We start from the raw sequence: 25,013 nt of genomic DNA on the forward strand, positions 1-25,013 counted from the left end.
TTGTCAGAGAATGTAAATATGTAATAAATGCACGAGAGCAGTATGTACTGCGAGCACACCAAAAATGGATCCTCCTAAATGTCCAAGTGGCTCATTAGAAGTGGTTGATAACTTTTGTTACCTAGGACATGTAATTAACTTTGAAAATATTGTAGCTAAAATAAGAACAGGTTAGAGAAAATTTAAGGAACTACTTCTGCTGCTGATAACAAAGGTTTTTTTCCCTTTGTCTTTTTCCTAGAGTAAATGGCAGATTGTATAATGATTTTGTGTATTAGAATTGTTGCACGGTAGTGATACATGGGCTTTAAATGCAGAGGATTGGAGAGGATTGAAATAAATGAAGCAAGCATGCTTTATCTGCAATGTAAGTGTGCATGAAAGACCATACAAATTTGCTTAGAAAAAAAGTGGGGGCATAAGAGGAATCAGATATAGTGTGCAGGATTGAAGACTGTACTTGTATGGACATGTGATGTGTATGGATGAGGGCAGCTGTATAAAGAAGTGCCAATATCTTAATGTGGAATTTGTGGTTGAAGGAGATCCATGGAGACATGGGATAAGATAATGGAGGCTGACCGTCCTTGAAACAGCTGGATTTGATTACAAATGACCAAGATAACTGGTGATATACTGTTCTTAAGAAAACCTGCCCATCTTGGTGAAGCTAATTTCTTATTGAGCTATGTATGCATAATATACATAACATGTGTATATATGCATAACAGGTCCCTTCACCCAATTCCCCACCCCCAAGACACTCCATCACCTCCCTAACTGCACCTATTTTTTGATACCACTTAATTTTCTTTACTACCCAGAACCATTTCACTTGTTATTCCAGCCGTCATCCTTTAGGACTGTTCTCTCCACCTCCATTTCCACCACTACCATCTTTGCTATTCTGCTGCTCAGCACTGTCAATCATCACCTACTCTATTCTCTGTCCCCACCCAATCATTCCCATCCTCTCTTCTAAAATATGAGTCGTGTAGCTTCTCTGCTACAAGGAACCTGTTCTGCTATGTTCTTTCTCTTCTCTCATACTTTTATCCATCTTTAACCCTTCATTTCCTTTGGAGTCATAGTCTTGCAAACAGCATGATGGACTCACTAGTGCTGGTGGCACAATAAAAAGCTCCTTGTAGACATTGTAAAGTTGTTGATTTTAGGAAGGGTATCCAGCCATAGAAACTTTTCCAAAGCAGACCCTGAGCATGATGCAATCCTTAGGCCCATCGGATCCTGTCAAACCATCCAATCCATGCCAGTGTGGGACATGGACATTAAATGATGAGGTGTGTATTTTTGTCTCTCCTTATCTTGACATCGGAGCAGAAACGTCGGATGCGTAAAGCTAGAGCCGCCTGCACCAGTAGCACGGCCCCTACCCACTTCTGCCCCACCTATGGGAGGGGCTTCCTTGCCCGGATTGGCCTCACCAGCCACCTCAGGTCTCATGGCGGCAGTTCCATCAGATGATGTCAGTTGGTCATCTTCGAACCGAAGGACAAACATTATTATCTTGACATCACACAGTAGTTGTAAACAAGACTTGGTGTCATACACTATGTGTCCCTTGTTCCCAATCTTCAGTGAAAACATATTCAGCCATGTGGAAATATTACCTTGCTTGTAAACTGGACTGGCAACAGGAAGGGCATCTGGCCATAGAAATTCTGCCTTAAATTCTGCTCAACCCATGCATGTTATGGAAAATTGAGCATTAAATGATGATACACCAAAACACTCACACACACATACAAGCACATACAACAATTACCTTAGGGAAGCTGGGTTTTGTGACGTTCATGTTTTACTTGAAACATTAGCAACTGAAATGGTTTCAACTGAGAATTGAAACAGCACTTTGGATTAATCCAAGTCTTGTTGGGGAAATGAATAAAAGGAAATTGCATGGAATCCTGTCAACACGGACTATACTTGTAATTCAAATGTAAAGCCTTGTTACATGTTTTGTCATGCTGATTCTTTCTGGAATAGTCAACCACATACACTGTAGAGCAGTGAGTAGTAATTCAGTTGACTAAACAACTGGGAAACTCATTGAAAGCTTTTCGTTTAATGTACATATACATGCATACATACATCCACATAGATAATGATAATGTTGATGTTAATGATAGTAGTAGTATAGTAGACTTTTAAATCTGCCTGTCCCCTAATAAACATTCCAACAATTCCCTTTAATTCAGGGGTGGGGGAGGCTAAAGCCACTTGCTGGTTCACACAATGTGTTTTGCTACAAAGGGAAGGAGAGCGTTTTGAATTTGGATTCAGGTGTATTCAGATCTTTGTTGTTCTTTAAGTCTATTCATACCTGTGTTGTATCTATCACCAATAGTAAAGAATGTTTGGAGAAAATGTGTCTGGAAAAATGGGAATATAGTAAGCTTCCATGTTAGTAATGGTGTGTCAGATAAGATACTAACTCTACCTGGTCACTTAGTCCTGAAAGTTAGTTTATTGGTAAACTAAAATACTGTTGATGTACATAAGTTTCACCCAAAATTCTCAGTCCTAATGCACCATATAATAAATGTTAAGACTAATTAATTTATTGTTTAGTAAAAGTAAGTGTTTATCTGGGATACAGTACTAAACTGTCATATTTAGTCAACTTCAATGCAGTCTTATATATAATGTGACCCCTAATTTTGTATCTAAAAATATTTTTGTCTATTTTTCTTTACACTCATAGTATAATGCTACCCATTATTTTGGCCCCCATGTTTGTATTAAATTTCTCGTATTATATATACACATTGAGCAAATATGGTAATACAGTTGATGTACATTAGTTTTCTCCTCAAAAGCCTTGTCAACTAAATCTTCTCCATTTCCATTAAATATGCTAAATTATGCACTGTTCTTTATGCAGGTAATTTACCTGAATTATTTTACTCTTTTTAGTTATTCAACCATACACTAGTATATGAATAGTTACTTGCTTGACTTTTTGGTGATCAAGAAGCAATCAACCCTATCCATTGTGGAACGAGCCTAGTCACTTATAACAAATATTCACATCATATTCACCTAGAAATGCCCACCTTATTAGGTCATTCTTTCTGTAGCCAGCCATTGAATATCTTCTCTTTGATGTCCATGGCTTTCAGTTTCCCACTTGTCCCCAAACATTCAAGGATTTATCTTCTAACATAATGTCCAATAAACTTAGACTTTATGTTAAGCTTTCTGCTGGTTTCTGTTTATCCAACCCTTTAGCATTTAGAGTGGCCATATCCAGCCCAAATATTCTACCAGTTTTGTGTTCAAACTGTGAAGATCCAGCCTCTTACATCTACTCTACAATATTATTCTAAAAATATACAGTCACATCATCAGAATCTCAAAGCTGAGGTAATGCATGATTAATTCAAAGCAATGTAAATAAATAAGAATTAAATTTGGCTGAATAATCACAATACTAAAGGGTTAAAGATTTTGGCAATTGTCACCTTTGTAGGACATCATTCAGCATAAAATAATATTACTACTTTTTTTCTCTTTACTGTATACCTATTTCTAATTATTACTTAGATAATTAAATATGTTTACACCAACATACCTATTGTTTTTCATGTAAAAGTTTTTCTGAATTATTTTAATTTTGAAAAATCTAAAAATCATTTTGGTTTAAGATTCATTAGAAACATATTTCTGTAATTAGAAAGAATTTAGAAGTTTTAATTTAATTGGCTTATTTTAGGAGACACAGAAAAATTTTAAATTGTAAATATATTTTTAAAAAACCCTCTATAGTCAAATAAAGACACAAATAAATGAGTTTATTTTATTTCTGAAATATTTAGAAACAGAAAATTAAAAGAAAACAAAAACAAAAAAAACTAATTAAACTGAAGAATTGTTCAATACTTGTTTCAGTCATTTAACTGTAGCCATGCTGTGACACTGCCTTGAAGGATTTTAATCTAACAAATCAATCTCAGGACTTATTTTTTAAAGCCTAGTACTTATTCTATTGGTCTCTTTTGCTGAACTGCTAAGTTACAGAGATATAGACACACCAACACCAGTTGTCAAGTAGTGGTGGTCGAAAACACAGACGTGCACATGCAAACACACACACACACACACATATACACACACAATAAGCTTCTTTCAACTTCTGTCTACCAAATCGACTCACAAGGCTTTGGTCGACCCAAGGCTAGAGCAGAAGACACCTGCCCAAGGTGCCACACTGTTAAACTGAACTTGGAACTATGTGATTGAGAAGCAAGCTTCTTGCCACACCTATTTTATTCTTTTACTTGTTTCAGTAATTAGACTGTAGCCATGCTGGGACACTGCTTTGAAGAGGTTGATCAAACAAATTGACCCCAGTATTCTTTTTAAAGCTTGGTACTTGTCCTATCAGCCTCTTTTTGCTGAACTTGCCCTTCATTTAGAAAGATAATTCCTTTATTTACTGTAGTGTCTTGTCTAATGTAATTGGGGTGTCCTATATTGTGCAATTTAACCCTTTAGCATTCAGATTGCTCTGTCAAAAGTAATGCTTTTTTATTCACATTGTTTTCAAAAAACCATGCATTATCTTGTAGATTCAAGATTCTGATGCTGTGATTATTTTAGTTTTAGAATGACATTGTTGGGTAAGTGTGAAAAGCTCAATCTGGCTGGTTTGAACATAAAACAGATCGAATATTTGAGCATGATATAGCTGGTTTAAATACTAAAGAGTTTTAAAAAGAAAACTGATTTTGTTATCTAAATAATGCAAAATTTAATGTTTCTTATTCAATATATAACATTAATTTCTAATTGACCAATGAATTCTAATCAATTTATTGATTTATTTATTTTACAGATATCTCATTACTAAAAATCAAGAATTTATCACTTGAGATCGCAGAGCTGAATGAAGTATTTTTAAGTAAAACTTGTAACCATGATGGCACATCATCCTATTCCAATGCAACTCTGTCAGGAGTTGGTCCTTTTGTTAATTATGATCCTTGCTACCTTAATTAAAGGAGGTAAGTCCACTTTGATTCACATCCTCCTAACATCACTTCAGATATATGTTTTTTTTTTGCTTGAGTAATTTCAGTTTTATCAAATCATTAACTATTTTCATTGTAACCTGCCTGACATCATCTCTAAATTCTGTCTTTCAGTTTATAACCCTTTTGATTCTAACTCATGTGACACTTCTCTGTATCTCTGGTACAAGACTGTCAATTTTAAAATGTACATAATTTAAATTAAAACCTACCATTATAATTTTATAAAAGAACACATTACAATACATTCAGTAGCAGAGTTTATAAAGATGCCCTATTGTCTTATGTCATATGTTTGGTTTGATTATATTTCTTAACATTTTGGGTGCAGATCCTACTATGGTTGACTTTACCTTTCATTCTTTTGAGGCCAGTAAAATATGCACTAGTTTTCACCCTTAAAGGCATTGCCTCAGCACAGCCATAATCTAATGATTGAAACCAGTTATAGAATTACTGGCTAGCTTTGTTTTCAGGATCATAAATTTAGGCAGAATTTCGCACTCTTTTCTACTGACATTCTACCTGTGACCATATCTTTTGCCTGATAAAATATGTCCAGCACTGAATAATCCAGTATGTCCATGGTAAGGTGAAGTTTGATGCAGATTTGGCTTGTTTCTGGAGGTTACTTATATCAACTACAACTATGTCAAAGAATGAGCTTGGATACACCAAATTAAAAACGCACCCCTCTCTCTCCTTCACAGCAATTGCATTTATCACACTCTTTCATGAAGTCTCATAGAGACAGTCATAGACATGGACTGCTAGTTTCTTCAAATACCATGTTTTATAAAGTGTGGTATATTTGGAGTAAGGGACCTATGATTGACTTTATACATTTGACCAACATTTGAGAGATCTACATGATTAGGATTAACCTACTATTAAATAAGAACACATGTAGAATAATTAATAGCATTCCATTTATGGTGAATTCACTAATATTTTTTTGTGTATGTGAGTGTTCAAAAGCACACAAACCCAGTCTCCAACTAAATTTCCTTGTAAATAACTTGATCTGTTACCTGCTACACCTGCTAGAGATGTAACAATACTGGCCCTATCTGACCCAAATAGTCTTCCTGTTTTGTGTTCAAATCATCCAAATCCTCTCACACCCTACACTACAATATCACTCTAAAAATAAACAATCATGTCATTGAAATCTTGAGGCCATAAGATAATACATGGTTAATTCAAAACATTCAAAATAATGTGAATAAATAAGTAGACTACATATGTTTAAAAAAAACTCAATTCAGTTAGCTGTCTTTATAGACTGTTCCACCATTTTTATCCACATTCTTTCTTTTCCTCTCATCTGCCTACTTAATTTACTTAAGAACAGGGCAGTTTCCCTACCCTTATCTTCTGCTTCAAATAACAATTGAAGTTAGTTGGGGTTTCTTTGAAGAGACGAACAAAAAGAAACACCTACCTGACTGCAAGTCAATAGTCTAATCTCTCATTCATAGCTAATTGTTGCTTTCCAACATATCTTATTCAAGAGATTGATTTATATACATTTTTAGATTTTTTAATATTGTTGCTAACCCTTTCATTCACCTCATATTCTTGTATGCTGAAAGAGATAATTAAAAGGCAGGATAGAAAACACTTTTAAAAATAGGAACCCTTATGATTAAAATAGTCATGGAACATACAAAACTAACCCTCTACTTTATCAGGGAAGTAGCCTTATAACAGTTGATGACATATTTTTGACTAATATATATGATCACCAATATATATATATTGATGATCATTATTATTCGGGACAGTGGAGTAATTGCTCAATTTTTTTTTTTTTGTGGGGTCAGAATAAATATACAAAAACTCAAAAGCTAAAGTAGTGAGATGAAATATGTAGTGATGGGTATGTGATCATAAATTAAAATATATACTGAGACCAAAGTTGATTATGTGTTCATATTTAGGTGTGTTCTGTATTTTTTGATAAATAAATTTTCTTTATTTAAATGTTCTTGTACAAAAATTGTTTCTTTGCATTAGTAGATGGGGAAAACTATGAAATTTGGTTGGATATTACCTGCACATCACTCTGTGTTCACTCAAAGGAATTTTGTTACTATTTGGTTGTTGACTTTTTTATCATAATATCTAAGAAAGGAAGCTGTTCTTTGCTATATTCCATAGTGAATTGAATGTTAGGCTTTATATTATTTATTAATTTAAATTCCAAAAGTTTATCAATGGTCTCATTCCAAGTGATAAAGCAATCATCCAGATATCTCGTCCAGTTCTCTCATATAATGGATATCCATATTTTTGCAGTGACATTTCATGTATGGTGAATTCAAAATATCCCATTATTAGGTTGACAAGAACAGGGAATGCTTTCGTTACCATCACAATTCTGCTTTTTTGACAATAGTAGGTGTCAATATAGGAAATAATTGTTCTGAAGTATAAATTTTAAAGTTCCAATAATAAAAACCCGGTTTATGCATTCCAGAAGTTCTTCAAAGTACTTTTCTAGCCAGCATTTTATTGCTTCTATTCCATAGTCATGTGGAATATTGGTGTAAAAATTAATAACATCAAAGGAAACCAATAATATCTGTTCACTAGTTGTTTTTGGTACGTGCTCAAGTATATCTAGATTGTCTCCAATGAAGCCTTTGATGTATTTCAGCAAGAGTTTCAGTAGGATGTCTAGAAAATTGCTCAGGCAGTGGATTTCAGAGACTGGGCCAGCTATAATGGGTTTTAACTTTAAATCTTCTGGCGCTAGGATCTTTATGTAATTGCCTGGTGGTTGTTTGCAGACTTCATTAACCATTTTGCTCTTGTATATTTTAGGTAGGCCATAAAAGACTAGATTTACATTTAAACTTCATGATATAATCTATTTCTTTTTCGTAGAAGGTATCGTTTTCTAGCATAGATAATACTAGGCTTTTGTAGTATTGTGTGTCCATCAGATCTACAGCACTTCCTTTGTCTGCTTCTTTAATTATCAGTTCTTTGTGACATAGGAACTTGATGCATCCCTGTTGCTTGCCAGATCATGGCAAACTGTCCAAACCATGCCAGCAGGGAAAGCAAACATTAAATGATGGTGATGAGGAGGAGGGGGACGATGACGACAATTTTATACACACACACATATTTAAAATCTTTGATATTTTTCTGAGATCATTTCTGATCAAAAAGTGTGTGCCATAGAATTAAGCTTATCTTCTAATACACATCTTATGGTCATGTGATGTAACATTAATCATAACAGCATATATATAACACTGGGAATGACTGTTGGAATATGTTAATCTTTCTATATATAAAGCTGAAGTTGTCTGTGTATAGCAGGTTTGGTAGCCTTCAACTAACACTATCTCATCCAAGACCCTGCAGCACAAGTTGACCAAAATTGCTCTTCCTTCCGTAGAAGAAAAAATTCAAATCAGACCATGTTAACACCAAAAATTATTTACATCAAAAAGGTGCTTTTTTTCTATGAAAATCCCTATTTTTTACGATTTTTTGACTGCTGTGTCACCATTTTTCGGTGTATTTCAACCAGAAAAATGTTCACTTAAAGAGAATAACAAGCTACATAATGCAAAATTTTTACTTTTCAAAAATTCCAATTCTAAAGGGTCAAAACAAACCCGAGCAACGCCAGGCGATACTGCTAGTATGGTTGATATAGTTGGGATAATCAATCTGTTGGTTGTTTTGATCAACAGTCATTTGACTATCTCCATGGTATGGGTTTGTTCAGTCTGAGCTCATCAGACCCACCCAACAACTGGGTCAGTGAATCAATAATAGAAGAAATGTTATTGATGCAGATCTTAGAGGAAGCTATAAAGAAAGTAGTGTTATCTGTTGGCTCTCTTTATTATGTGGTAGGCTTGTTTTTTTTTTTTTGTTTTTTTTTCTAATGCTATTTATTGGGGAAAATTATTTAACAAAGAACTTGTTTTTAACTCAGATTCAGTATTTGGGTTTGGGTATTTTTATTGTATCCTTAAAATGTTGGATTGTTATAATACCCACTTCAGTATACAGTATACTTAGTAAAACCAGCAAAACACCTATGTACTCCCATACTTCACGTACTTCTCTTTACTTATAGTGTCTAGGCTATTCCATTCATCACGCGAGAGGTGTGTACCATTATTTCTAATTCCCTACAACATTTCCCCTTTTGTGTTTTTCTTAGGAAATATCATTTTATTTAGCAATAATTTTTTTATCCCCCCCCCCCGGTAAAATTTACTATTTTTTGCGTTTGGCATCTATTTTCTTTTCCTCTCACTTGTATACCTGGGTTCAATCACCTGCAGTGGCATTGGTACTTGGAACGTATCGTACAACCATTCCATTGGTTCCTCTACTTCTTTGATTTGCTTTCCATGAATTTCTTTTTCAGTTGGTTCCTGTGTCTCTTTTTGAATACCTTTTCTACATTTACCCAATACATTATTTTACTTATGCATTTGGTAATTATGCCATCTTTCCAACTCTGCTTTCCATTCTTGTATACCCTCATATTCACCTTTTCACCAACTTTAAAGAATCTTGCTATGTCTTCCCTGGTACTTTTTCTTTTCTTGCCAGGTAACAATTTATCAAAGATTGATTTTACTTTACTGGCAAGCATCAGCTCCACTGGTGAACTACCTGCTGATGTATTCAGATTTGGTGTTACACAATACACTCTTAAAAATTGTTGTAGAGCTACCTCATCCATGACTTCCTTATTCAATTTTCTTTAGGGCTCTTTTGAAGGTATCAACAAAACATTCTGCCTGTCCCTTAGATCTGGGATGGTATGGTGCCGTAGTTATATGTTCTACCACCAACATTTAAATTTGCTAGACACAAATTGTGTTCCATTGTCAGACACTATCTTGTCTGGGATGCCAGATCTTGTAAACAATTCATGTAAAAAATTTATCACAGTTGAGGAGGTTGGTTTTTACTCTTACAAATTTCAGGCCATTTCAAAAAACTAACTAGTAAGACCCATTTAAAGGACCAGCAAAATGGGTGTGTAGTCTCGACCATGGAACATCTACTTTTGGCCAAGGTTCACTTTTTATAGTGGGCAATCTTGCTACTACAGCACATCCTCTACAGCCTATGTCTCTGCTCATTTTTGGCCAGTTTACATAACTGCATTAATACTTTCATCCTTGAAATACCAGTGTGTCCAATGTGAAATTCTCTCAACATTTTCTTTTGTAGTGTTTCTAGTATCACTACTTTCTGTACATACATCAATACACCATCACACATTGAGTATAGGTTCACGTCTTGGTTTCATTTCGCACCCAATCTTTACATTCTTTATCAAAGATTTGCTCATAATTTCTGTAGTATGCTTCAAAGGTAACTCCTTCATCAGGTTCATATTTGAACTCTGTTATGGAGTTCGTGACATAGTTTATCAAGAACACTTTTTCTGACTTTCCTGACAACTCAGTAATTGTAACATTTGTTGTAATAATATTTGTTGTTATTGTTGCTTCTGATATTGCTCTTGCAGTTGTATTTGCTGCTGCTGTTGTTCTTGCTGTTTTAACTGCTGCTACTGTTGTTGTTCTTTTAGTTGCTATTGTAGCTATTTTTGCAACTCAAGCAAACTGGCCCACAAATTTTCCATAATTTTATGAATTTTTTTTCGTAAACTTCCACACAGCCAAAACTTTGTGAGTTTATTAACTCCTCTTTGAGTTTCTTAATTCCTCATGAGTTATTTAAATCCTCGTTAAGTTTATTAATTCCTTACGAGTTGTTTAATTCCTTGTCAGCACTGTTGTATCTTTAAAATGTTGGATTGTTATACTGCTCACTTCGGTATATAATATACTTAGTAAAACCAGTAAAGACACAACTATCTCTGACCACCTACTACATACTCCCATATTTCATGTACTTCTTTACTTATAGTCACTAGATTATTCCATTCTTCACATAGGAGATGTGTACCAGTATTACTAATCCCCATCAGTAAAAGAGTAATGTCATAACAGGGGACAGAGGAAATAGATTCTTGTTATCATCTATGATTATATTATTGAGTTTAACATTTATGATAAATTTAAGGTGGTAAGCCGACAGAATCGTTAACACGCTGGTCAAAATGCTTAGCAGCATGTTGCCCATCTTTACGTTCTGAGTTTGAATTCCACCGAGGTTAATTTTGCTTTTCATTCATTTAGGGTTGATAAATTAAGTACCAGTTGAGCACAGGGATTGATGTAATCGACTTACTGCACTTCCTAAAATTGCTGGCCTTGTGCCAAAATTTTAAACCAATAATTATGATAAATTTACCATTCTGGGTATACAGCACTAACCTAGCACATCTGGCATAGGTACCCCTAACACTGATGGCTACTTTTTTAACTCAGATTTTGTTTGATGTATCTGATATCTAAGCATAATGGGACACTGTTTAATGAGTTTACTTCTGTTATTCATTTATTAGTTTCAGTCACTGGATTGCAGCCAAACTGGGACATCCCCTTCAAGAATTTTAATCAATGATATTGATCCCAGCACTTATTCCATTCTGAGACTTGTTTTATTAACCACTTTTGTTGAAAGTGGTGTAGGAGTGGCTGTGTGGTAAGTAGCTTGCTTACGAACCACATGGTACCGAGTTCAGTCCCACTGCATGGCACCTTGGGCAAGTGTCTACTACTATAACCTCAGGCTGACCAAAGCCTTGTGAGTGGATTTGGTTGACAGAAACTGAAACTTATTCTATCAGTCTCTTTTGCCGAACCTCTAAGTTATGGGGACGTAAACACACCAGCATTGGTTGTCAAGCAATGTTGGGGGGACAAACACAGACACACACACACACACACACATATATATATATATATATATATATATATATATATATATATATATGTTTGTGTGTCTGTGTTTGTCCCCCAACATCGCTTGACAACCTATATACATATATATATATTTATATGTGTGTGTTTGTGTGTCTGTGTTTGTCCCCCAACATCGCTTGACAACCAATGCTGGTGTGTTTACGTCCCCATAACTTAGAGGTTCGGCAAAAGAAACCGATAGAATAAGTACTAGACTTACAAAGAATAAGTCCTGAGGTCCATTTGCTCAATTAAAGGCGATGCTCCAGCATGGCCACAGTCACATGACTGAAACAAGTAAAAGAGTAATGTCTAAGTTTGACATAAACAAGTACAACTCAGTACTTTAGTTTACACTGGTGAATATTCTCTCTCTCTCTCTCTCTCTCTCTCTCTCCCTCTCTCTCTCTCTCTCCCTCCCTTTCTCTCTCTCTCTCTCTCTCTCTGCACACACTCAAATACATGTATGCACACACAATGGGCATCCACAAATTTTGTTTCCAAAATTTCTCTCAAAGGGCATTGATTAATCAAAGTTACAGCAGAAGACACTTCCCCAATGTGTCAGGATGGGGTTAAATTTAGAAGTTTATTAGTGTTTCTGACTAAACTTCTAAACTACTCACTTATACTTGTGCTTGTATGTATGTGTAGGTATTATATGATGATTATGTGCAAAGAAAATAAAGTAATGAGAAGGATGGCAATGATAATGATGTGGATGATAAAGTGGCACAATAATTTTTTTTTAAATTATGCTAAATATATATAAAAAAAATAATAAAAATACACTGGCTTGATGACTTTCCTTTTGCAGACAAGACAATAAAAATATTTACACTGCATCTCAGTAGCATGGGAAGGAAAACCAGGGTAAAAAATTGTTTACAAAGAGCTTCATTGATAAGTCTGCTTTATTTTTAGTAGTAGTTCATGTGTAGCTTACGCTTTTAGGAAAATAAATTCTGAAATAAATATGTTTTTGTATTCAGAGATTTTTTTTCATTTATTTTTTAAAAAATTTATATATGTGAGTGTATGTTGTAATGTGTGTGTTTCATTCTATTCTATAGTTCGGTGGGTCTCTTCCATCTATGCTGTCATCAATTCTCAAGTTTTATATATGGGTGTGTGTGCATCATGGTAGCTTATAATAATACGACTGCGTGTATCTATTTCTATCTATTGTGCCCATAATCTATGTATTTCAGTACTTTGGTATGTGTGTCTTTGCCCATGTTTCTCTAGATGTGTGTGTGTATACGTGACTGAATCTATATACATATACATATTAATTGCCTGTATTTATGTGTGGATATGTATGTTTATACATGATTGTATACTCACAACACAGTAATGGTAAGAATGGATATGTATATGCGTGCCTTTTTGCATCAGTGTATCTATATGCATGCACATATTAATTGCAACCATGGATCTGTGAGTGTGTGTGTGTGAGCATATGTGCTTGCATGCATGTGTGTGCGCATGCGTGACTACTTATTGTTTTGGTTGTTTGAATTCAGCTCGGTGTCAGGGGCATTATTGCCAGAGAGAGAGACAGACAGGCAGAGAAAGGCCCCCTCACTTAGATGGGATGACATTATTCTTATAATCTTAAACACTTTACCATACCAACCAGGGCTTGTGGTGGAGGAGTTCACAGTATAATTGTTGAACAGTTCACTTCATGCAAGCTTTTATTTGTTTTTCCTTGGAACAGAAAATGTAAGACGGAGAGAGAGAGAGAGAGAAAGAGAGTATGAATTGAGAGAGAAAGAAATATGATTTTATCAAATAAACATTTTCCATGCGCCCGCCTCTCCCATGTGTGTATATTTATGGATGTGTGTATACTACATCTGAATGACTTTATTTTAAAGTCTGTAGAGTATCAAAATTGCATAACTGGAGTGACAGCCTCTACATGTTGCTATCTTCTCTGGCATCCTACCATTTTATCTCTCCACATGTCTGTTTGTGTATCTACAAATTAATCTTTGTCCAGTTATTTTTTTGTCTGTTTTAGTCCAGTACACACACATACACACACACATGCTATCTCTCTCTCTCTCTCTCTCTCTCTCTCTCTCTCTCTCTCGCACACACACACTCTTTTAGTATGTTTCTACTGTCATATTGCTGTCTTGCATTTTCTTATGTTTGTGTTACTGTGTCTGTAGCTCTTCACATCTCACACATGCACACATTTTTTTCATATATGTGAGTGTACATTGGGTTAAAAGCCAAAATATTTCAGTCAAAATGAGGACATATAGAAGGCTCAGATGATGTTAAGTAAACAAGGCAATCATGATAAGTATGTGTGTGTGAGTATACACACATACATATATATGGTTGTGTGGTTAAGAGGATTATTTCATAACCATGTGGTTTGGGGTTCAGTCTCACTGCACAACACATTAGGCAAGTATTGTCAACTCTATCCTTGGACTAACTGATGTTTTATGATTGAATTTGGTTGAGAGAATGTGTGTGTATTTATAGTCATTGGGGGTTCTTAAGTTTTTTAAAAAGTAGTTTTTCAAGCAAGCATATGTAACATCTTTTTGACCCGTCAATATAAGGTTTAGTCTTATAAAGGATCTTCCATTCAATGTTGTAGTTGATGTTCTTGTCCTTAAGTCTCCAGAGTAATGTTGAAAGAGTTGTTGCATGTTTCTTCTTGAAGTGTCTAAAGGTTATTGTATCTGAATTTAAATTTACCTTCTATGGATCCTATATAACATTTGGTCTCTGTCTGGCTGTTGTCATAGCTTGCTGATATCTGTGCTTCATTAAAATGGAGGATATATCACATGCCTACCCTATTGTATATTTAGATTAATCTCTGAGTGTGCATTCTGGACAGATTTAAGTCATCAGTTGTTTATTGTTGTAGGCTTTTACATTGGTGGGGATATGAATATGTGATTTTAATTGCATGCCTATTAAATATCTTTCTATACCAGCTGGGAAAGAGATTATCTAATAACATAAAGATTCTGCTACCTATATTTGTCCTAACATTTATGGAGAAGGGCATAATGAACCAGAAAATATTGCAGGGCCTATTATGACTAGGTGGTTGAGAAGGTGGAGGGTTACAAAAGATTTTACTAGTGAGGCCACTATCCTGTAAAATCTTATTATAATATGGGGATGTCACACGCGTGTATTAGTTGCAAACAAGGCTTAGGTACAAGCAGGCATGGCTGTATAATTAAGATACTTGCTTCCGAGTCGCATGTTCAGTCGCACTGTATATCACCTTAAGCAAGTGTCTTCTACTACATCCCTGAGCAAACCAGAGCATTGTGAATGGATTTGGTAGATGGAAACGGAAAGAAGCCCAACATATATGTATGTGTGTGAATGTGTTTGTTGTACCTTTGTTTAGACATTACTTCATGATTGTAAATGAGCATCATCATAAATGAGTGCTGTTGTTTGTTTCCAGTATTTTGTGAAACATGTCTATCTCTTTAACTTGCTTGGAAATTGATGAGTGTTGGCAACAGGAAGGGTGTCAGGTAGTAGAAAATCTGCCAAGACAAATTCCATATGAGGTATATGTGGATGTTAAATAATGATGATACACACACTTATACACACGCGCACACACACACAAGCATCAGTAATGCTAACTAATCTCTCAACTCATTGGAAATAAGTTAAATCTCACTGAAATTATACCCTAGCATCTTGTAAATAAGACTAGAAGGCTACATTGGATAATGTACTCCTAGATACACAATATCTAAGAGAATGTTTAATCTGACATAGAGCTAAGGCACAAGAACAGCACATACACACACACACACACACAAACTTGTTAACAATTCAAATAGGCATGGTGCATATTTGAACTTATAATTTCTTGCTGTAAACATGTAAGTGTAAACACATACCAAGTCAGTATGGAGTACTCTTTAACTACACTGATGGATACATGTAAATGCTGAAGAGGTAATCTCCTCTTCAGCATTAGATACTGGAAGCGGGAATACTACAAACTGACAAAAACATGGATATCTTTTATTATATTCCCATCATATTATGACTGGTTGCACTAATCAGTGGTTTGGTATAAATAAAATACAGAACAGAAGCACTAAGCAGTGATGTGTGTGCATATAATACACACACACACACACACACACACACACACACACACATATTGCCGTTGTTGTTTAACCCTCAGATAACCACAGTCAAACTCACCTTTGATCAAGGACTAGGTGGCACATTGACAGTTACTAGTATGTTGGATAGAATACCATACAATATTTATTGTGCCTATTTGTGTTGTAAATTCAAATCTTACTGAATTCAACTTTAGCTTTCTATTGGTCAAATACAGTTCTTTTGTTTCCTGTATCTTTTTCTGTTTGTCTGTCTGTCATTAAAATTGGTTACAGCCAAATAGTATGGTGTTATATGTCAAAAAAAGAAAATCCTGTAAGCAGTTTGCTTCCCAACCACATGGTTCTAGGTTCAGTCCTATTGCATGGCACTTTGGGCAGGTGTCTTTAGCTATAGCCCTGGGCTGACCAAAGCCTTGTAAGTGGCTTGGTAGACAGAAACTAAAAGAAGCCTGTTGTGTGTATGTCTTTGTATCAGTATTTGTCACCCACTGCCACACTTGAGAACCAGTATTTGTGTGTTTACATCCTTGTAACTTATCAGTTTGGTAAAAGAGACTGATAGTATGAATACCAAGCTTTAGAAAAATCAAGTACTGGGGTTAATCTATTTGACTAAAAATTCTTCAAGGCAGTGCCCCACCATGGCTGTAGTTTAATGAATGAAGCAAGTAAAAAGGTAAGGCTGGTAACTGAAAAATTCCTTGACCAGCACTATGTACTTATCAAGGAGGTCTTATCAACCTGATGGTGCACCTTTCTTTTTGACCAATTTGAGCCATAGCTACATCCTTTACTTACATGTTTTCTGGACACTAAGGTGTAATTTTTGGATATCTGACTGTTGCTTCTAACAGGTGGAATAATCACCCAGAAGGTCCTCCTTTAACTGGTGGTTACTGTTTGTTGAAACTAAAACCTCATAATATGATCTTTGGTGGTTTTGGTTCCATTCCAACATTTTACATTGAGCAATCTTAGGCAGGTTGGTATAAAAAAGGGATTTTATGCTAGACAGTGGCTCCCAACCAGGATCCATATAAGATTTTGTTGTTAAAATTTATTTGCAGCTAAATATTTTAATAATCATTATAATACAGTTCATAATAATATTTAATTATAAAAATATATTTGAATTTTTTTAACATTGAATGGCTAGGAAGGTCCATCTCAGTAAAATAGGAATCAAAGGTAGAAAATGGATGGGAAACACTATGTATGCTAGAGTATACAGGTTCTCTCATTGTTCCTTATATAGAAAGAACTTCTCAGAAGTCCAACAAGTCACCTCAGGTATAAAGGTGACCACATACTTCTTTTCTGATCACTGAACATCAAAGCATCACACACATACACACACATTTTCCTGTTTTTTTTTTCCGTATTTATCTCTTATCATTATTTGTCCTTCTCCTCCTCCCCTCTAATTCCATAGGTTAAGATAAACCTCTGTTTGCTGCTCCTCCTTCCCTTCCAATACAACAGGAAATGCTTATAATTGTTAACTTGTGTTAGCTATAAATTATTTTGCCACAGCACACCATCTTATGGAAATAAAGAAAAACTTGTCAAATGGCTTAAGAATTCAAAATATTTCTCAAAGCAATGGAGAATAAGTGTGTTTGTATCTGTGTGTGTGTGTGTGGTTTTGTGTATATGTGAAACTTTGTGTTTATATAGGGGTGCATTTATGTATATATCTATATTGGTGTTGTTCTGTTTAACCCCAGGTGAGCCCTGACTGGACAGAGCTATGATCAAAGGCATTCCAACTGTGACTATCTTGTCTCTTTACTATGCCTAGAGAACCCAAGGCCATATTACCCAACATTTTCTTTTCTAAGGTGGTAGGGTGTGAATTGAGAGAGAGATTTGGTTGCTATTTCTAGCAAATTGAGTAGCCACATAGATCCTGCATGCATGTATGTGTGTGTAATTGAAGTTATAATGATTCTTTTATTATTATTATTATTATTATTATTATTATTATTATTATTATTATTATTATTATTATTATTATTATTATTATTATTATCTTAAAGCAGCTGAAGATATATATTCAGAATGAAATAAAAATATATATTTATTTATTTTGGGATAATAATGATGTTTTGTTTTTTCCTTGCTACCAGAAACTCTGAGAAAGAGTGTGTGTGTGTGATTATAGTATATATTTTATTTTATTTATAATTTTACAGATTTATTTCTATTATTTTCTTTGCTTATTTGTTTATCATTGCTCCATTTTAGATATATGAAGTGTGGGTGGAAGCTAGAATATAGAACAAATTTTAAAATAAAGGAAAATATAAAAGATGTAATAAAAGCAGATGAAAGAAAGAAATGCAACATACGAATGACTAAGAACCTACATGCAAAGAAGGGTGAATTTTTATGAAATTTGTATAAATATTTAAGTTAGTGTATGTAGTGAGGGTGGGAAAATCTAATTGTGGGACAAAACTCTACATAGTTTCATATTGACATTGTCACTACCATAGCAGAACCTTTGCAGCAGTTCATATGACCCTTGGAGGTCCACATAAGATTTCATTGTTAAAATTTTGTGCAGTAAATTCCCTATACTTCTACAATACACAAAATATTTTCATCTTTTTTATACCTTTCCTTTTTATATTTATCCTAAAAATATAATATGGTTTTTTAAAGATTGAATGGTTATGAGGGTCCACCTGAGTAAAATAAATATGATGGGGGTCCTTAGGTAAAAAATAGTTGAGAACCACTGCTATACAGTATACAACATAACCAGCCTAGCATCATAGGAACAACAGTCAATGCCACAACATCACTGCTTCAGTATTGCCCACCAGGACAGCCACAACTGTCATCAGAACAGCCTTACCATCACAACATTACTGGCTTAGCATCACTAACAATCACTGCTACTACTTCACTGACACAGCATCAATGTTGCAACATCATTTACATAAATTATCAAATTAACTGTGAATTTTTTCAGACTTCATACTTTTTATCTGGTAGGGTTTTTTGTCCAGTCAATCTCTGGAGACTCTACACCAATACCTCTATTTTACCATCTAGTTAAATTAACTCTTTCTGATCAGACCATCATTTTCCATTCTCTGTTGATTCTTGTGATTATATACAAATATAGTTGTGTCACTGTTATTTACACTTAGAAAATATTGATTAAACCTTTGATTGAAAGTGTATTAGCTTTATTTTGAGTGTAACCTCAAAACCACCATCATCCAATATGTCTGTTCCTTTTAAAGACATTTATAGTGTGTACATGTAGAGACTCGAATTTATAGTGTGATTTGATGAAAAATCTAGCTGCTCTTTCTAAACATGCACTAAGTAACTGTTTAGTGCATGGATATATGTGTTTATGTATATATATATCTGAATTGAGATAAATAACTTTATTTCATCTTCCATCTTCATTGTTCTTCCATATAACTTCAAAATGGCACAAAGGATTCACACAACCATTTAGTCACTGCCTTTCTCTTGGTCTTGATGGAACTAGTTCTTTAAAATTCTTACATTCACTTAATTTCCACACACTTTGTTTTTACTTGCCCATAACAAGAGAGTTCTTCTTTTGATAGTTTCCCCTTGGGCAATTCCTTTCTTCCTCTATCTCCCTCTCTCCCTCTCTCCTTCTGTGTTTGTGTGTGTGCATGCATGTATTTTTCCAGATGTTTTCCCTAGCACCAAGCTGGTTTTCACTTCCTTCCTTCATTAAATGTTATTTATTCATGCTATCAAATAATGAATAAATGTTTTACACCTTTAGCATTTTTAATTTGGTAATGGTAAAGACAAATGTGGATTTGAAGGAGATTTGGCTGCCATTTCTATCAGCTGCAGTAATCACAAAGATAGAAGCTCTCCATAAAGGTTCTCTAAAAGATGTGTTTTTTCAGGTGGCAGGAGGTGTACTTTTACCAAAAGTAATGTCCCAGCAAGGGGACAGTAGTGTGGTGTTCTAATGGTTTAAAATCAAGTAAAATTTGGCACACTTCACAGTCATGTAATTCCTGGTTCAATCCCACTACAAGATACCTTAGTCAAGTATCTTCTAGCAAAGCTGTAATTAAGTAACAGGAGACAGAATAATCTCAGAAGGTCTGTTTTTGTTCTTGTTGCAATAAATGGCCTTCAGTCAGATGTTCATGTAAGTGGATGATTCAAATTCTTGTTCCATTAGAGAGTTCATTAGCCTTATTTGGTTAGTTGAAAAAATGTTAATAATCAATTTATAGTTTTCACTGTTGTTTGATGGGGGAAAATTTAGAGAAGTTGGGCATAAGAGGAATTAGATGAAGAGAGGAGACTCACTTGTTTGGTCATGTGATGCAGATGGATGAGGGCAGTTACATAAAGAAGTACTAATCACTTAAAGTGTAGGGAAGTTGTGAAAGGGAGTTGTGGGGTGAATTATTGAAGGCTGATCTCCAAATGTTGAGCCTTACACAGTCGATGACAGTGTGCCCCTGTAGGAGGGCAAAAATTGGCTTGGGCTATAATAAATCATCCAACCCATGTCAGCAGAAGAAGGATGTGAAATGATAATGATGATGTATGTATGCATACATAGATACATGCATGTATGGAGCTAAAGCAAGCCTCAGTTCAATCAAACCATCCATCCAATGCCAGTGTGGAAGATGGATGTTAAAAGATGATGATGATAGCTTGCTAACAAATAGATATTTATACACACATATGTATGTGTATATATCTATGTTTGTGTTTGTGCCCAGTGTTGAGATAAATCTCTTAATGTCAAAGCCATAACACAGTGGCTTGATAAAAAGAGATTGATAAAATTAGCAGCAAAGTGGAAATAAGTATTTGTGTTGACATGATCAATGAAATCTTGGAAGGCATTGCCCCAACATGGCCATGACTCAATGAGTGAAACCATTAAAAGAATCATATTATATATCCTTGTATATTTTTGGTAAGAGATTTGATCAGGCATTGTGTGTTGAAGCAAATATTGAAACAGATCTCAACAGTGGAGAGAGGGAGGGGGTGGGTGAAAGAACATGTGGGACAAATGACTTTACTGATTGCTGGTAACAGCAACTAGCTAAAATAATAACAAAGTAAATAAACTGAATAGCAGCTAACGGGTGCATATGGTATGGGCATTAATTAATTGCCGAATTGGCAAACACATGTACAGCAAAACAAACTTACTGTGATAGTTGCAACATGGTGTTAAGACATTTTACTATTCATATATTTTTTTTGTTTCAGTCATTTGACTGCAGTCATGCTGGAGCACCACCCACCTTTGGTTGAACAAATCAACCCCAGGACTTATTCTTTGTAGGCCTAGTACTTATTCTTTCGGTCTCATTTGCTGAACCGTTAAGTTACGGTAATGTAAACACAGTTGTCAAGAGATTGTGGGGCAAACACAGACACACAAATACATACATACATATAAATTTACTTCTAATATAAGGATAAAATTTTTTTTGAAAAACAATTTTATCAGTGGCCAGCATATTAAAATACCTTGTAAGGTGAAATTATAAACTATTATAAATAAGAGCAAAAGAAACAAAAATTTCTTTGCCAATATGCTGAAAAAATAGACTTTATATCATCTAACCATGTTTCAACACATTGTTTATTTATAGTGAAAAATATTATATGTGCTTAGACAATATAAAGTCTATTTTTTCAGTATAATGGCATAGAAAATTTTTTTTTCTTTTGCCCTTATTTATAATTGTTTACACACACACACACACACACACACACACATGTGATGGGCTTCTTTCAGTTTCTGCCTACCTAATCCACTCACAAGGCTTTTGTTGGTCTGAGGCTATAATAGAAGACACTTGCTCAAAGTGCCATGCAGTGGAATTGAACCTGGAACCATGTAGTTGGGAAGCATGCTTCTTACCACAAAATATGAATGGTAAAATATACACTCACACATACACATAGGCGCAAGAGTGGCTGTGTGGTAAGTAGCTTGCTAGCCAACCACATGGTTCCGGGTTCAGTCCCACTGCGTGGCATCTTGGGCAAGTGTCTTCTGCTATAGCCCCGGGCCGACCAATGCCTTGGAGTGGATTTGGTAGACAGAAACTAAAAGAAGCCTGTCGTATATATGTATGTGTGTGTTTGTATGTCTGTGTTTGTCCCCCTAGCATTGCTTGACAACCGATGCTGGCGTGTTTACGTCCCTGTCACCTAGCGGTTCAGCAAAAGGGACCGATAGAATAAGTACTAGGCTTACAAAGAATAAGTCCCGGGGTCGATTTGCTCGACTAAAGGCGATGCTCCAGCATGGCCGCAGTCAAAATGGACTGAACCAAGTAAAAGAGAGTAAAGAGATACCTATGGACACTAACTAATCACACTAATGATCAGGTAATATTCCAGCCATAATTATCCTTTCTATTTTAAGCACAAGGCCATATAATAATAATTATAATATCTATTATGATCTGTACACACAGCAAGTTATGCCTAAAATGACTGATAAATTATAGAATAAAGTAATAGTAAGACTTAGCTGTTGTTCCTAGCAGGTCAGACACTTGCATTAAGGCTCTTTCTTTGCTTCAAATGACCACTTGGAGAAGACTCTCACTTGAAGGAGACCCTAAAAGTTGTTTAAAAAAGCATTCTTTATTTGCTGAAATTATTTAGTATGTTAGTAAGTATTCCTCATTTCTGTTTATCTGTCTGCTGCTTGCCCTTACCCCCACTTCACCTCTCTCTCTCTCTCACACACACACACTCTCCCCCTCTCTTATTCCCTTTCTCATTTTGATGAAGAACTCTGTTGAAGCCATTATTACATCCCTTACTCAATCACAGCATACCAAGATTTTGTTTCAGTCATTTGAATTTTGGTTAGATAGTTGACACCTCTCACTTGCAATGCCTTCGTACTCTGGCAATCTTTACCCACCTAATAAAAACTGTTCTTCAATATTTGCAAGTTAGAGAAAGGAGGCTTGAAGCCAGGTGTGGGGGAGATGGGGAGAAATTTACAGATGTTACTACCAGAAATATAACAAGCAAACAACTCAAAGAACATGGTAAAACATGATTATGGCTGTGCTAATATAAAATTCAATATTTATTCAATTTGGCCCATGTTCTATGGGCAGCTTTTAAGCTAGCTCCTGTGGAAAGCTCTTCACTGGGTCTTGGGCCCAACAATGACACTTCATGCATTGAGTACATATTAAATTTTATTAAACTTGACCAATATTTTTCAAGCAATGAACAATTTTCACCAAATCAATGATATAATTTGTCAACTTTGAACCTATTGCAAAGCTGAATGATAAACAACATTCTTTGTCGTCCCATTTGGGAGTTGGTACAATGTTTTTCTGTCTAACCTCTCTCTCTCTCTCTCTCTCTCTCTCTCTCTCTCTCTCTCTCTCTCTCTCTCTCTATTGTCTTCAACCATTACTATCACCAGCACCACCCCATTGCCACAACTGCCATACACACCATTCAGACTACTGTTGGTCTGAGGCTATAATAGAAGACACTTGCTCAAAGTGCCATGCAGTGGGACTGAACCTGGAACCATGTAGTTGGGAAGCATGCTTCTTACCACAAAATATGAATGGTAAAATACACATACACACACATACCTATGGACACTAACTAATCACACTAATGATCAGGTAATACCTTTGACTTCACCGCTTTCCCCTCCACCACCATCACCACTGTCTTTCACATCACTTACTATCACCATCATCCCTGACCACCACAGCTACCACTACCACCACCATCATCATCACCTCCGCCTCTATCATAACTACAGCTCAATCTACTACTGCCCTCACCATCTCTATGCCTACAATTACTCTCACACCAGCAGGAGGAATAGTAGAAGTGTCATTGAATAGTGAGAGCAGGGGTCAAAATGTGACACACTGACACAAAGAAATTAGTTTTGGCATTTATTATAGATTATCTCTCACCAGCAGTCCCCATGAAAATGTTAAAGGTTATATTCAAAATAAAAATATTGTTGGAAGTTTACAGAGAGGCATGACCATGTGGTAAGAAGCTTGCTTCCCATCCACATGATTTCAGGCTCAGTCACACTGTGAGGTACCTTTCTACTATAGCCTCAGGCTGACCAAAGCTTTATGAGTGGATTTGGTTGACAGAGACTGGAAGAAGCTTGTTGTAAAAGTGTGTGTCTTTGAGTATGTGCTTGTCCCCCACCATTGCTTAACAACTGGTGTTGGTGTGTTTACATCCCTATAACTTGGCAGTAGAGACCAGTAGAATGAGTACCAGGCTTAAAAAAGAAAATATAAGGAATGGGGTTGATTCATTCAACCAAAATTTCTTCACGGTAGTGCTCCAGCAGAAACATTTTTTAAGATGTCTATACCATACAGATAGTATTGAAAGTGCAGTCTTGGAAAAGAACATCTTTCAAAATTCTGTTGTTTGTTATACATTTGGTTAAACCCTTTTCATCTTTTCCAGCTTGACAACTGTTAGCTGTTATTTTTATCTTCATAACAAGAATACTTCAAAGGTCTCACTTATCTGTAATATTTTTTTGCTACAGCATAGCTACATTGGTAAAGCTTTAACAAATCTTAATATCCTGAATTATACAAAAGCAGTGAGCTAGCAAAATCGTTAGTATGCTGAGCAAAATGCTTCTCTGCATTTTGTCTGTCTTTATGTTCTGAGTCCGACTTTGCCATTCATCTTTTCAAGGTTGATAAAATAAGTACCAATCAAGTACTAGGGTCAATGTAATTGACTAACCCCTCCTCAGAAATTGCTGGCCTTGTACCAAAATTTGAGATGATATGCGGAGTAGCAAATCGGTGCAGTCATTAGAGTACTGGATAGAATGTAAGGCAATAATTGTTCTGACAGTCATTACTCTGTGTTCAAATCCTGTCCAGATCAACTTTGTGTTT

General features: G+C 35.3%; 1 protein-coding gene and 1 long non-coding RNA gene across 3 annotated transcripts in view; one reads left to right on the plus strand and one right to left on the minus strand.

The window, feature by feature from the left end:
• LOC115221730 (cell adhesion molecule-related/down-regulated by oncogenes) overlaps positions 1-25,013 on the plus strand; it is a 400,560-nt gene that overhangs the window by 106,352 nt on the left and 269,195 nt on the right. For both annotated transcript variants that reach the window (XM_036510777.1, XM_029791942.2), the window contains exon 2: positions 4,859-5,027. In XM_036510777.1, the coding sequence (XP_036366670.1) occupies positions 4,940-5,027 (88 nt within the window). In that variant the 5' untranslated portion in view covers positions 4,859-4,939. The remainder of the gene's footprint in view (positions 1-4,858; positions 5,028-25,013) is intronic.
• On the minus strand, positions 19,707-24,025 carry LOC118766917. Its single transcript, XR_005002823.1, has 3 exons — positions 23,895-24,025; positions 22,803-22,807; positions 19,707-19,718 (listed from the first exon to the last, which is right to left on the minus strand). It is a non-coding gene; the product is annotated as an uncharacterized LOC118766917 (long non-coding RNA).

Source organism: Octopus sinensis, linkage group LG18, assembly GCF_006345805.1.
Source record: "Octopus sinensis linkage group LG18, ASM634580v1, whole genome shotgun sequence".
Classification (NCBI taxonomy): domain Eukaryota; kingdom Metazoa; phylum Mollusca; class Cephalopoda; order Octopoda; family Octopodidae; genus Octopus; species Octopus sinensis.